This window comes from Colletotrichum orchidophilum (genome assembly GCF_001831195.1).
Source record: "Colletotrichum orchidophilum strain IMI 309357 chromosome Unknown Scaffold_164.1, whole genome shotgun sequence".
NCBI lineage: Eukaryota > Fungi > Ascomycota > Sordariomycetes > Glomerellales > Glomerellaceae > Colletotrichum > Colletotrichum orchidophilum.
The window spans coordinates 34,426-48,646 of NW_019173120.1; the positions used below are offsets into that span (position 1 = coordinate 34,426).

Genomic DNA, 14,221 nt, shown 5'->3' on the forward strand with positions numbered 1-14,221 from the left:
GTGTGAAAGCCGGCTCGTGGGATTGTCGAGTTGAAGCTGGCGAGACTGGATGGGGGTCAGAGGACTGCCTTCACCTGTCGGGTATCCGGGCGATGGTCCAGCCGTTTTTATAATTACCCCTCCGACATTTATCGTCCTCTCTGTTGGTTGAGCAAACTTGGCATGTCTTTGCTGCAGGCGCTTCTGCTCTTCCTCGATGGCGCCGCGCCTCTGAGATGCATAAAAATGGAGAAAAGCTGCAACCGTAGATGCTGAGATTGGTCGCAAGCTGAACTCGCAGAAAGTCACTTTACGCCTTGTCAGGGTCCCAGGGCACTCTTGATAGGGAATACAAGCCAATCAGATGCAAGCGCTTAGTTGTAGCCGGGTATCCGGCCAAATGCAAACATCAACCCGGGAGCACCTGTGCAGCCATCGCGTACTTGGGAAAGGAAGAACCGTTCACATGCACGTGGCAGAATTGTGGTTAGCCAAGAGATCCTTCAAAATGTCGAAACCTCGGGACGTCGCAAAGACATAAATTCTGGTAAAAGAAAACTTCTATGCCACAGAAAAACGAAATGTTGTTACATACGCAAAAGTTTTTCAACAAGGATTGGTGCTAAGGATTCTACGCTCTCTGGACAAAAGGAAACACCCTCAATCGACGTTGGCCTGATTCGAACAGACGCTCCCGAAGGAACAAGATTTCTAGTCTTGCGCATTAGACCACTCTGCCACAACGCCGTGATCCACCTGGTGTGGAGTTGTGAATCGACCCCGGAGAATGGATCATGATTGATGCGCGGCTAGTGACGATGGCTTGGTCATCGATCAAAAGTGTCCTCCTTCGGTTTTAACATACCAATCTAATGGTCTTTAAGGGAGTTCATGAGTTGAAGAAACCCTTCAGTCAACCTCAAATGCTACTCAGGCACGTTTGTTTGTCTGTCGTTAAATTGAGACTAGCCCCCCCTTGTTCTACAGTTTGCTGCATTAGGGTATCACAGGAATATTCTCATCTTAGGACGGGTAATCTGAATTGCTCTCTTCCTCTTTGCGCGACTATTGCATGTGGGAACTTCGATTTCGATCACGGATCGGAAGCCTCGGCAACTATCTTGATATAGATTGAACAGAATAAGCTTTACAGATCTTCAAGTTTCATCCTCACTAATTTGCACGAATTTTCATTTCTGTTGATTTCGTTACCCCCACTACAACCTCCACACTTGGAAAGTAATCCGATGTTTTTGATGTTCTAGGCTTCTTGAAACGTATACTCAAGTAGTATTAAGACTTGACAAGCTGGGGAAAACATGTGGATGCCTTTGGGGACCGAGTGCGGGTATAGTTTAATTTGACCGCCGCTCGCATCACAGTAACGCGGGACCCATTCATTTTGTATGATCATCAGATACGTACTTAGACTAGCACTTCTGACCCAAAACCATTTTTACGTGAGAATGTCTTCAAATGATGTCATGGATGGATGTAGTCTATTACATGAATCTTTTGAAGTAGCAAATATCTACCATGGCCGGAATCTTTCCGCGATTGCCAAAGCTATCAGCATTCCATCAGTCATCATCTGGAATATTTTTGTGCTTGGAGCTCAACATTATGTGCCTCCTCCGGGATTCTCTGGCATTTAGATGGAGTAGTGGTCATAAGATACATTTGTGATGCATCCTTCACAATAATTTTCCAGCTTTAAGACCATCAGGCTTGATTGCATCCGTCTAAGTGGTCATACAACTTGGATGTTATCATACCCAGTGTATGCAGTGTTGCGAGCTATAGCTAGTACGGTGATAAGTTTGACTTTCAAGCGGCGAATATCATACTATCGAAAACGCGTTTAGAGTTTCCAGCAGTGAAACAGCTCCTAATGGTATCATGATTACCTTCTCACAGATAGTATCATCGAAAGTTAAACTTGAATTGTAAAAATTAACAACTAACAATGAGCTGCAATTGATGATTCTAGAGGCGCTCCTCGTCGACTTGATTTTAGAAAGAAGGAATACTTCAAGTCTGGCGTGTTGCTGAACAGCCGTCTCAAGAGTGAATAATCACTCACGGGCTTTTGTTGCTGTTCTAACGGAGCTCACTCACTGAAATAGAAAAGCTTACAACTCTAGTCATGCGTCTTAAGACGAAGATACAGTCATGGTGAGAGGTCCATCCTATAGAGCCTCTTGTGTTCATTGCTTAGCGAAGCCGATGGGAGTGGGAATAAATCGAATAGTGAAAAAGCACTCTATAGAGCTCCAGTAGGCATTCATTCTCTATACAGGTAAAGTGATCGTGCTGATGTCACCGACCTATTGAGAGGGGAAACATGCGTAGTCTGACGGAAAACTGAACAGTCAATGATTCCGAATCTCAATATTTTCCATATTCAATTCAATTACTGCTAGTTGGGAGTTGCTGTGACATAAGTTACTCAGCTGTCCTCCCATCAGTGCTATGTCACTTGTGTCTGGAGTCGAGGTATGCTTGTGAGAGAAAGAGCTCTACGCAGCCATGTAATGGACGTGAGGAATAGAAATTAGCCAGTAAATCCGAAATGTTACAATAAATGTTCAAAGGAATTAAGAGAAGACTTAATTACGGGATTGACAAGGTTGTGAAGCTGCGTATCCATCTGAGCGAAAAGATTTCTTTCTTTCTGTTGGGGTCCGTTGGTTCTATTCCGACAAGCCGGGTCAGGGATCAACCCACTCTCACCCCCTCAGAGAATCTGCAGATAAACACCCTGGTATCTTTCGGTACCCGTTGGTATGCACGCCGTCTCTGTTGTGTTTGATACCGAGATAGGGTCCGGGCCTTTGCGAATCGAATCTTCAAATCTAAGAATCAGCACGCGTAGCAGTCACTACCCAAGGGCACCCAAGGATGATCATCTGGTCGGTAGCTGTAGATCCCAGGGTTTTTGGGTTCCAGGTCGATAACAACTTGACGAGCGTTCTCATTGCGACCTCTGGACTGGCTTCACCCCTTGCTTGGATGCGTGAAAATTCAATCTGGTCTGGCCCCCTCAAACGATCAGATTAGAGTCTAACTGCGGGACATTCTGACTGATAAAGAAAAGATGGTCATCTCACCTAAGGCACTGAATATACGAGTCACGCAATTGCCGGGATCGAGCACACTAGGAGATTGAACAGTTGCATCCCCCCATGCCCGTGTTTCGCTGTAACATTACGTGTTCAATAGCTTCACTGGATAAGATTTTGACGCTTGCTGAGAGTAAAGAATTTAGAGAATATACGGATAACTACGAGAGAATTGTCACTGTTTGGTTTTCGTTTCTACTAATTTTATTCTAAGACAACGGGAGCGCTTGAGTTGCCTGACTTTCTTCAAACCGTCCAAGAATTTGGCATGTGCTGTTAAGAGCCTACTTTCTAGACAGCAAGGACTTGGCTTAGATGCAGTGGACAGCAAAGACCGTATATGGATCATCATGACCCTATTGGGTGACTTTTTTTCACCGCTGCTGATGCAAGATCCAAGCCAGCATTTGGAGCGCCCATGCCCTCATCTCCGAACTGACGAGTAGCACTAACCAAGTTGCCAAGGGGCGATAGCGATAGAACTGTGCTAATTTCGGGGAAATAGAGAAGATCGCCGCTGTGGAGGGCTTGAAATCAGGTGACACTGACATTCAATGGCTGCAGTCACGGGCCGGCTGGTATCTTGGTTCCTTGGCTTGTACGTTGTAGAATATCCGAAGCAGCTCATGCGCAGGCCTACCGAGACCAAGTGGTTTACTGATGATAAGCTTTGAACTAATTACACTATCCGTATGGTAGTCATGCCCTGCAGGGCAGAGCCATTTGATCCCATGACTGTCTGCTCCTCGAGGCATGACTCTGTCCAGTCTGGCTTCGTTCACCCCAGCAGACTTCTCATGCGCAGAAAAGCTTTCTTCAAGGTAGCGACAGTTGCGGAAGGCGGCCAGTACCACCTACTGTTGGGATCGCGCTTAGCGGCAATTTATATCAGCGCCATCGTCGTGAAGAGAGGGTTTACCTGAACTCTCTTAAGACCTGAGTCAGGAGAATTTGCAGCATTATTTCACCTGGTTTATATCCGTATTTGTACACTAACAGCACAACTGAGGTCAACCTCAGATTAACTGCCACTGGTTCACCACTCGGCTGATAAGTTTCACAATCCTTCCCTTACGGCGCACCAACATATAGTAGCAATTTCACCCCAAAGCCTTTCGAATTGTTTTGTGGAGGCATGCAGCTGGGCACATGCAGGTGTGTGCGCCATGCCAGGGGTAAAAAAGGGGATGATTACGAGATATACATGGTATACGAGCCTCTGCGCTATTACCAGACATGCTGTGACAAATTGTGCAAACTGCAACAACCCACGGGCCGCGAAGGAGCTTTCGTTAGTACTGATGCCCTTGATAATTGCTCTATTCAAAGTGCTCGCCCGTTAACCATTACGAACTCACAACCTGATTGCCATGGCTCCAGAACCAGTCAAATTGATTCTCGATCATCCCAGGTCGCAGGAGTCTGAATCACCGAGACGAATCTCTTTGGGCGGCAAACAGAAAATCAAAGGCAACTGTTCTGCTCGTGAATCTAGCCAGTTCAGGACCCGTAATCCGAAGGGAGGGATGGCAATTAGAGTTCACGGTAGTTAAACCCCCTGTACGGACTACCGCACCTGGGGATCACAGTTTTCTGTCACTCGCCGCCGTTCCTCTGGACCAGGGAACGAGTGGGGTTTAATATGTTCGCGTTGCAACGTCACGACCTCTAGCCTTGCTCAACGGGGCACCAGCGGACAAGGAACCTGACTCAGGTCGCCCGAAACATGAGGCATAACAAGTTGACAACCAATTCTCGCTGTAATCAGGGGCGCGCTCTCACCTGGGAGAACCTAGAGTTTTCAGCGGCAGAGAACTTCCACCCCCTGCGGCACTACCCTGCTTTGAATGCTATCTTGTTTTATCATGGTAGTGCGCTGCTACCATTGCGACGCTTGATGGAAGGGAAAGGATCTCTCGCAGGAAGAGGACTGTGACAATCTGCACTTGCTACACTACACCTTCTTGCTATCGCCATGGCCAGCAAGACCCCTCGGGTCTTTGTGATACATATTTCACGGCATATCCAGTGACATATCCGCATTTGGATTGTCAGCTGTACAGTCCTAGTTCGCTCTTTGATTGCCGGCCTTATTTTTTCAGATCTCCTCGTAGAGGCGATCGAACTTTGAGCAAAGTTTGTGTTCTCATCACTGATTGTGCACTCCCGGGTCGCCCAAGATGGTGATCATGAACCATGATTACACCAAGGGCCAGATGATCGGCCTGGCGGTTGGGTTCATGATCATTCCTACTGCTTTCTACGGACTTCGTATTTGGGCGAAGTTACTCGTCAAACGCTTTGCATGGGATGATTACCTGACGGGAGCAGCGCTCGTAAGTCCAAGAATGGCGGCATGAAGCAGAAGAGAATGCTGGGCGGCCCTGACTTTTGACAGTTGGTGTCCATCACTTGCTGCACTCTACAACTCGCCAGTAAGTCACCCATGGTCTTTTTATATGATGAGGAGACTGACGTTGGCAATAGCTGCGATCCACGGTCACTTGGGACAGCATCAGCCCACGTTCCCCGACGGTTCACCAATTATGAATGACCCGGGGTTGATCTTCTTCGAACAGGTAAGCTTAACATGAACCTTCAAAGCGGCGCCCGCGTCGTATTTTGACATCCAGCTAATTAGCTTTTCGCACATCAGACAAAGTTTGCGCTCAATATGATTTCCATCCTCGGCCTGGGCCTCGTCAAGTCCTCTATTCTCGTGTTGTACTACAACCTCTTCCCAAGCCAAAGGTTTCGCTACATCGTGTTTGGGGTCCTTGCCTTTGTCATCGGATGGACTGTCAGTTTCTTCTTTTCCCATCTCTTTACATGCTTCCCCATCACGGTGTTCATCGAGCCCTACTATGGCAACTCGTGCGTTCAGACGGTACCGATGTTTCTCGCGCTTCTCTTCACCGGCGTCGTTGCCGACTTTGCCATCCTCGTGCTACCAATCGCGATGGTCCTCAAAGTACAGATGCCCCTCAAGAGGAAGATTGCCGTCATTGGAATGTTGGGGCTCGGCGCTGCGTAAGAATCTCAGTCTTGTTCAAAGAAGACAGATGTGTTGCTAACAACAGTATAGCGTCTGCGCTGTGAGTGTCACGAGAGTGGTCGCTACATTCGCTATCGCCGAAGAATACGTCAAGCATCCCAATGATGTCATCTGTAAGTGCCACATAAACTCAACCATGATTTCCCTTTCCCTAATCACTGGTCAAAGATTACACCGCTCCCGTCTTCTTCTGGACCAACATTGAGCTGTCACTGGCTATTGTCTGCGCCTGTCTTCCAACACTCCGGCCAATTTGGGTGCACTTCTTCCCCAAGCCCATTAAAACAGGCAACAATTCCTACGATTACGGATCATCACGACGTATTGGAGGAAAGAACAGTGTCAGAACGCCGTACGAAGAGCTGGACGAACTCGAAATGATCCGAAACGATGATAAAACCCGCTCGGGCTCTCCAGAAGGGCGAGAAATTCTCAGAGAGACAACGATCCATCAAACGATCGAGCCATCAGATAGTTCAAGTACCACCAACTTGAGGAGTAATGGTGTTGGATTATGAGTAGGAGCGATCGAGGCTGCGTGAGACATATTTGAGCGTTGACTTTGAACATTCGATAATGTTTGTAATGAGATCGATCCTTGTTCTTCTTTACTTGATATCCTCACTTGTACTGTTTCTGACTGCTCTCGAGATATTGAGACTGAGAGATACTTTTCATTTGTATGTTACCTAAGTCACACGAAGTTATCTGGACCAGCTTGCGTATGGTGCCTGAAAGAGATGTGTTTCAACGCAAGTTGGCCACCCCTACATGGTTCAATATAGTGGGGGTAGAATTGACAGAGAGCATGCTGCGGATAGTTTATAGGTTTATCTCCATCTGAATTGCAGACTCTCGCAGTATTTCCCTTTTCTTCTCGCTAAAGGTCACTCAACCACAATCATTCCGCAAGCTTTAGGTTTCATTCGTTTAAGATCGTTGGTCGACAAACCGCGTGGCTTCGAGAAATCTACGGAAGCCCCTGTAGATAGCTGAGATTACGCTTCGGAGAACAACTTTCCCGGTAAGCCGTGAACTAGCGAGCCTGATGAAGGCACAACTGTTGGTGCGCTTCAGATGTCCAAATAACCTCATCATCCACAACCTCCACAGTACGGGTCGGCGGGGGCAGAGAGGGGACGATTTTCTCGTCAAAGGGGGGGGTTTTCTCCTTCGACCATCGGCACAGCGGATCCGTTTGATATCGTGTGTCCCGCAAGACAAGGTCGAACCCAGCAAAAGCTCCACACACAATGCCAGGGTAACGGAACACGGCGACGGGACACGGCCATGTCGTGGTTGGGGTTCCGTAATCTTTTGCCAAGGGTGGGAACGCTTGCGTCGTTTTTTCTGCAAAGGATGTCCAGCGTCCTTGTCGTACGATGGTATTATTCGCACGGAAGTCCGCTAGCGAATGGCCGGAAGCCCCGAGATGCGACAGTCACATTGAGGATGGAGAGAGGAGTTTTCCCCCGTCTTCCCCCCTCCCCTTTGTTGATACATGCGAACACTGTACAGCAAGATACCTACTATGTATGCAACCACCAACATGGCAAATGTATACCACGGTAGCCGCTAAGATCAGTCGGCATATGCGCTTCAAAAATGATCCAGGATTTCACGCGTGGATCCAGGGGGTCCTGTGGTTGGGAGTATCATTGCATCCCACATCATACATGCAACGTAGACCAAGAGGCCTGCTTGTGCACGTTCGCTGACCCTTAAAGAAACCTATCCTGCTCTGCGGCTTACCATGCACGAGCTTCTTGGCTATCACAGCTTCTCGCCGACGATCACCTGCCGCTGCTACCCCTGGACGACATCATGCGGTCCCTATTCATCGGTCTGCAGCTCATCTCAATGGTAGCATCTGCTACTGTTGTCATCAATGCCCGATCCGTGGCCAAGGACTTGCAAGACCTTGTCTCGACATCCTCTGTCGCCGTCGAACTTCGAGAACGTTGGAGTGACTTTGATGTACCTCTGCCCTCCGTCATCGTCAATGCGACATCCGAAGGGGATCTGAGCGCGGTGGTAGGTTTATCCCTTACCCAATCGTTCACAATTGAGCATAGGCTCACATCTGTCCCTCATACAGGTCCACTACTGTTCATCAAACAGCATCCCATTTCTCCCTCAGAACGGTGGTAATGGTTGGGCGACGAAACAATTCAATCTGGGCAGCAACGGCGTCCTAATCAACCTCGCTGGCCTCAACCAGGTCACTATCAGTGCCGACAAGAAGACAGCTACGATCGGCGGAGGAGCTCTCATTGGCGATGTCGTTGCCGCTGCTGATGCTGCTGGCGTATTGATTCAAACGGGCAATTGCAACTGCGTCGGTGCTCTCGGTGCAGCCCTAGGAGGTGGTTATGGCAACATCATGGGGGAACACGGCTTTGCTGTCGACAATATCCTCTCGATGCGTGTGATCACTGCCGACGGAGAGGCTCAAACTGTTTCAAAGACGTCCAACCCCGATCTCTTCTGGGCTCTGAGGGGCGCTGCACCCAACTTTGGCATCGTAACATACGCAACAGTGAACGCATGGCCGACAGCAAGTCGTACATCGTGGATCATGTCCCTGACCTTCGACCCCGCAAAGATCGCCGACGTGGCGCAGGCCATCCAAGATCTTCCTTTGCTCCCGGAACAAGTCGTCTACCTGGTTTTGACAAACTCGGGTGACTCTTCCAACTCGCCCACAGTTCTAGTCACTGGCTTCCTCCGCGAAGGAACAGACGAAGCTGGCCGCACCGCCTTTGCACCCCTTTACAACCTCGGACCTTTGACTAACTCCAGCGTTGTCACCCCCTACCAGGAGTGGAATGCCGCCAACGACAATTTCTGTGCCCGCGGAGGACGCAAGCCGGCGTACAGCACGACCATCAACAACATGAAGTCGGAGACGTGGCCTCAGATCTGGAGTCTGTATACCGACTTCCAAAAGCAAACTGGCGCGCAGAACTCGGCTGTCCTGATCGAGAGGTACAACTTGACCACCGCGAAATCGGTTCCTGCTGGCTCGGCAGCCATGCAAGACGAGCTTCGCCAAGAGGCGTTTGCGCAAGCAATTGTCATCCCGTGGTATGAGGATGCGGCCCTCGATACACAAGCTCTGGAATTCGGGGCAAAAGTCCGAGATATCTGGAGCTTTTCTTCGAGTGCCCTCGTGAATCCGACGTAAGTCATGCCGCTATGGGAACTGCTTAGTGGTGGCTATGATTAACTAATTGGCCGGGCAGGTATATCAACTTTGCGCATGGAGATGAGGAGCTACAAGCCATCTACGGATCAAGCTTGGATAGACTTAAGGCTCTCAAGAAGAAGTTTGATCCCTTTGGGTCTTTTGGTCAGTGGTTTAAGATCACATGAGTAGCTTGTCTTGACTCCACACCGAAGGATCAGTGCTTTAGACGAGCGTTCGAGTCGAACCTTAGTCTACAGATGGGATAAATCAACTCAACAAGTGAAGAATTTATTATGCATCTCATGTCTCGAATGTGTTCCACATGCTACGTGATCGCTATAAGCTAGGATCCCTGCCAACCATGCTATGTGGCCAACCTGATGTGGCTCATGAAAGTTACGTAACTACATTCCCTCGACTCGAAGCTTGGTTGTGCTGAAGTACTGGGGATACTGCCCGGGAGGTGCAGCCCGGACCAAACAGACGCAATTGATCAGATACAAATATGCTAAAGGAGCAGTATTTCGCTTCAATGGTTATATCACGGCAAAAGCTCATCGACTGTTGAACCTTGCCGACGTGCATGTCCCAGTACTCGCGCTAGTTCAGAGTGGAACTACAGGGTGTCGCTTAGGCTGGCCCCCGTCAAATCGACCACAAGAACAGCTTCGCGGAATCACGCGGTTGATACAAATTGAAGGTCATTCTAGGAGGCGAGGATCCGTGGGATTACTGTATCGTCCGACGCTGAGAGCAGCTTGAAAAGCATTGTCTCTTCTTGGCTTTCGACAACATTGAAATGGCATCGTCAACATCACGTCGTCAGCTTCTTCACTTGTCTACAGCTTCAGAGTAGATAAACAGGGGAGAATCTAGAGGTCGAAAATAATCATCTGAAATCAATTGATATGCCCGCTTTCATGTCTTCATCATATAAGCTGAAGCAACCATCACTACCAAAGTAGTAAGTTGTGACCTCAGACTATGCAAAGTCCGTATCTATGCAATTATGCTAATGTTCCATTCTCAAGTCATTCCAAGAACAGGAGTCCGTCCATCATTGGCGGTTCCATACTTTACTGGGCCGAACAGGCGAATGAGTAGGTGACGCCCGAGAAATGATCGCTACAACCTCCGTACCAAGACTGGCCGTCCTGCGAGACAGGGACGCACGTCTCAACCGTCTTATTGGTCTTTGTGTCGACAACGGCAGTGACCTCGGGGTTGGCGTAGAGGGGGATATTATCGTCCACACAAGCCAGCTCCAAGCCGTGATATGTGGTGTTCGTAGAAGCGTCGGTGATGTTGAAGGGGTTGCGGCAGATGGGATCAAAGACGTAGGTATTGTAGGTGCGGATGGCGGTCCACGTCGCGGTGCCCTTGACGGCGCCGCGGGTGTCACAGACCTCGGTGACCTCTTGCGTCGTTGTCGGAGTGAAAGGAGACCACGCGACGAACTGGTTGCCGTGGGGGTAGCTGAGATAGCCCAAGTTGATGGGAGGGAGGGCAGCCGAAGCCACGGCGATGAAGGAGGCGCCTAGAATGGTAGCGAGCTGCATTTTGGGGAGGTTTTGGTTGAGGTGATGAGACTGAATAGTCCGATTGACAGTGTCAGTGACAGTTGGCTGGGGAAGAAACGAGAGTGATCTGGCTCATCAAGTTCCGGGACGATCGGTCTACCATTCTCTTAAATATCGAGGACAAGAGCCGTGGCAACCCACAGTAGCTGCAGGTCTAGAATCTCGTTCCTTGCAGTTGAGTGGTTCGTTTGGAAAACGGCCCTCATTTACACGTCCGTGCCGTCTTTGTTTCCGTGGGTCTTTGGTCAGCCTAGACAGGGTTAACAGGGGCACTGCAGGAAACATTTCAGCCGTTGAGCGATCATACCTTGTTCTGGGCCCGATGAACGACCCGCGCTAGAACCAAAGTTCCAACTCATCAGATTTCACAGTCAGTCAGTTGGGGAGAAAACCACTTTCGCTACACTCGTGCCTAGGTAGTAAACCATAGGAAAACCCGTTTGCTGTTCGGCTTGAAACCATGGGGTGAACTGTCAGTGCCTAAAAGCAAACCAGAGATTCCCAAAGGAAAACCACGAAAGCAGGAGGCTATTGACGGGTACAATATGACATCATTGCTATACATCAAAATCCCATAGATCGCACTAGAGTGCGGCACAGAGCGGCAATTGCCAGGCGGAACAGGGCTGCAGGTTCAGCGGTGAAATACGAGCAGCTTTGTTGTCTGGGCACGGAAGCTAACGGCACTTGGTGGGGACTTCATGCAATCCTTCTCGTGTTGTTGCCCCAGTGGTTCCACAGAACGCGATCGAGGCGATTTTTGTCCCGAAGCGGTAAGGAGGGTATTTATATCAGGAACAATGCAGTCGAGAGGCCAAATCGTGTCGATCACCGTGTGCCACGGCAAGTAGAGGCCACAAGAAATCGACAAAGGCATTTCACTCAGTGATTAGTGGTCACACCGGAAAACTATGTTGGTCGATTGGAGAAGCTTAGCAAGGAGCCTAGCTCTTCCTCCTACTACGGCCTTGTATTTTCAGAGAGCAGACTTGTCATATTTGAAGAGAAGTCTTAGCCAAAGTCTCAGCACCATGCTGAAGAATGCAGCAAATTGAGCAACCATAATACCCAAATTAGCGAACGACATCATGACTCTGGTGAAAATGTTTTGCAAAAAGTAGTCGAGGGCAATGAGACTGAAATTGTAGTTGCAAAAAAGAGCTAGTGAATCATTCGCAGAGCTCCTTACATGTAAACGGTGACACGAGTCCATTGAAGTTAATACATTATCAAATGGTGTCCTTGAAGCACAGTCAGAAAGATGCGGAGGAAGTGATTGTTGTCCCAAATGGAAGATCATCTCGTTCGAGGTCTTTGAAAATACAAAGCAGATGTGGGGGATTGAGGCTCACTCAACTTTGAATAAGTCACACAATTGCCAAAAGTCCAGTCATCTCAAGAACGGTTGATGTCCCCATTTTGCTATATTTATCTTGAAAGTGACGGAAAAAAAAAACACAGAAAAAAAAAAGCAGGAGTGGGGGATGGGGGCTCACTCAAATTTGAATAAGTCAAAAAATTGCCAAAAGGCCAGTCATCTTAAGAAAGGTTGGTGTCCCCATTTTGCTATATTTATCTTGAAAGGGAGGGAAAAAAAAAAAAAAAAAAAAAAAAGGCAAGGTAGTATGAAGAAGTTCTACCTGATGCTCAGGCGACGGGTGCAACGGTTGCCTGTCCTTCGGATTCTTCTGGCTTCCGCCCATACACCACGTGTCTGTTCAAGGTTGTTAGCAAAGAGAAAATAAACAGTAGAAGCAGCAACAGAGATCAGACGCTTTGAGCGCAGATGCAGGCAATTTACTCACAATGTGAAGTACGTCTGAAGTTTGAGATCCCTCAAAGCCTTGCGCATCTCGCTCATGAAAACAAGAATTTCCACATCCTCCCATCCCATCATTTCTCTCAGGAGAAAAGTCCCAAAACCTTCGAGGGACTGGTCAATGTACTGGAGGTTGACGGCGCCGACTTCTTTAAGCTTAGGGTCAGACGCCCAACCTCCAATAGGAATGGGCCAACTCTTCTCCACGATGTCGACGAACCCAGCGTTTCTCATGCCGTTTGCAATGCCGTGGTCTCGAGTCTGTTTCCCGGTCTTCCCGAGTCTATCCATAGACTCGAACATGATCTTTGCCCACCTTCTGTACACGTGATCCTGGGGCAAGTCGTCGCCAAGCGCCTGGGAGTAGTCTTCAAGATCCAGCTCGTTGACCTCAACGTACCCACCGGGTACGAGGTGTTCAAATGATTGGGAGTAGAGCTTTGGCCAATCAGAAACACATCCTTCCAGATGCCGAATATGGATGTAGTCAAAGAATTCCAGAGGCCATGTCCAATCCGCCTCAATATCGTCGATTTGGAATTTACAGTTAGGCGGAACCCAACTCGGTTGTATCGGCGAAATGTCTACTCCAACAACTTCCGCCGATGGGAATTCATCGGCAAAGTCACTGTATACAGCTTGTTAGATCTTCTTATAATTTCTATAAAAGCGTCGACTGGCACAAGAGTGAGAGGAAGGCAACTTACATAGCCCAGATACCCGTTCCAGTGCCGATGTCGAGAACTTTCTGTTTACACTCTTAGCTGCTGAGTTGAAGTAAACAGTTTTATGTCAACTGACATGAGGGGTATCTCCGATTGGTGCCAAGAATAACTTGTCGTCGAAAAAGACGCACTCCCAATAATGACTTGAACAAAGTGTCAGTAGTGACCCAAGGAAATTTGACATGTCCTGCTGCCGTGGAGTGTGCAAGTCCTCGAAACAGATGATGTATCCTTACGCAAGATCGAGCCCTTCATTCTGCTTTTCGTCGTTTGGTCCCCAGTAGTCAACCTTTTGCGTGTAGGTCCGCCCAAGAATGCGTCGGTATTCAGTTATACTTTCGCTCAACGAAGCAGTCGAGGACGTGTGGATGCTGTTTAATGGGTTAGCTTGTCTTCCAGATCCTCTGGTATGCGTTTGGGCAAGACTTGCCTTTCCGTCTCCTCTTCAGTCAAATCCTCATGCTCAAAGGCCGGGTCCTATTGAAAAGCCGATCAGCTAATCGGCATCCTGATGTGGCTTCCCCAAGAGCTACTTATGTAGCAACGACACGGCGTTTCGACTCACAGCCACGATTGGGCCTCCTTCAGACTCATTGGCATTGGCAGCAGGTGAGCTTCCCGCCGCTGGTGGAGACGATCCTTTGGAGGACGGGCTCTTTGCAGCCGTTGTCGCCACCGAGGCCTGCAGCTCCGAGCTCTGGTTTGATGCCATGTCGGAGTTGGTGAATTTTGTTCAAAATGATCAGAGCTG

At 48.7% G+C, this 14,221-nt stretch overlaps 4 protein-coding genes across 4 annotated transcripts; 2 read left to right on the forward strand and 2 right to left on the reverse strand.

Annotated features, from left to right (window-relative positions):
* Positions 1–5,281: 5,281 nt before the first annotated feature.
* Positions 5,282–6,674, forward strand: CORC01_12740 (uncharacterized protein; the record flags this gene model as incomplete). The annotated part of the gene is made up of 6 exons (XM_022624358.1): positions 5,282–5,437; positions 5,500–5,536; positions 5,589–5,680; positions 5,758–6,131; positions 6,187–6,269; positions 6,325–6,674. The coding sequence occupies 6 exons, from the start codon at positions 5,282–5,284 to the stop codon at positions 6,672–6,674; spliced, it is 1,092 nt and encodes a 363-aa protein (XP_022469124.1).
* A 1,306-nt stretch (positions 6,675–7,980) lies between these two features.
* CORC01_12741 (FAD binding domain-containing protein) lies at positions 7,981–9,531 on the forward strand (the record flags this gene model as incomplete). Its single annotated transcript, XM_022624359.1, has 3 exons — positions 7,981–8,190; positions 8,255–9,339; positions 9,402–9,531. The coding sequence occupies 3 exons, from the start codon at positions 7,981–7,983 to the stop codon at positions 9,529–9,531; spliced, it is 1,425 nt and encodes a 474-aa protein (XP_022469125.1).
* An 891-nt stretch (positions 9,532–10,422) lies between these two features.
* Positions 10,423–10,905, reverse strand: CORC01_12742 (uncharacterized protein; the record flags this gene model as incomplete). The annotated part of the gene is made up of 1 exon (XM_022624360.1): positions 10,423–10,905. One exon carries the CDS (start codon positions 10,903–10,905, stop codon positions 10,423–10,425), a length of 483 nt encoding a protein of 160 aa, XP_022469126.1.
* Positions 10,906–12,573: 1,668 nt separating this feature from the next.
* On the reverse strand, positions 12,574–14,182 carry CORC01_12743 (UMTA protein; the record flags this gene model as incomplete). The annotated part of the gene is made up of 6 exons (XM_022624361.1): positions 12,574–12,640; positions 12,732–13,373; positions 13,453–13,493; positions 13,547–13,613; positions 13,707–13,841; positions 14,004–14,182. 6 exons carry the CDS (start codon positions 14,180–14,182, stop codon positions 12,574–12,576), a joined length of 1,131 nt encoding a protein of 376 aa, XP_022469127.1.
* Between the last annotated feature and the right edge of the window lie 39 nt (positions 14,183–14,221).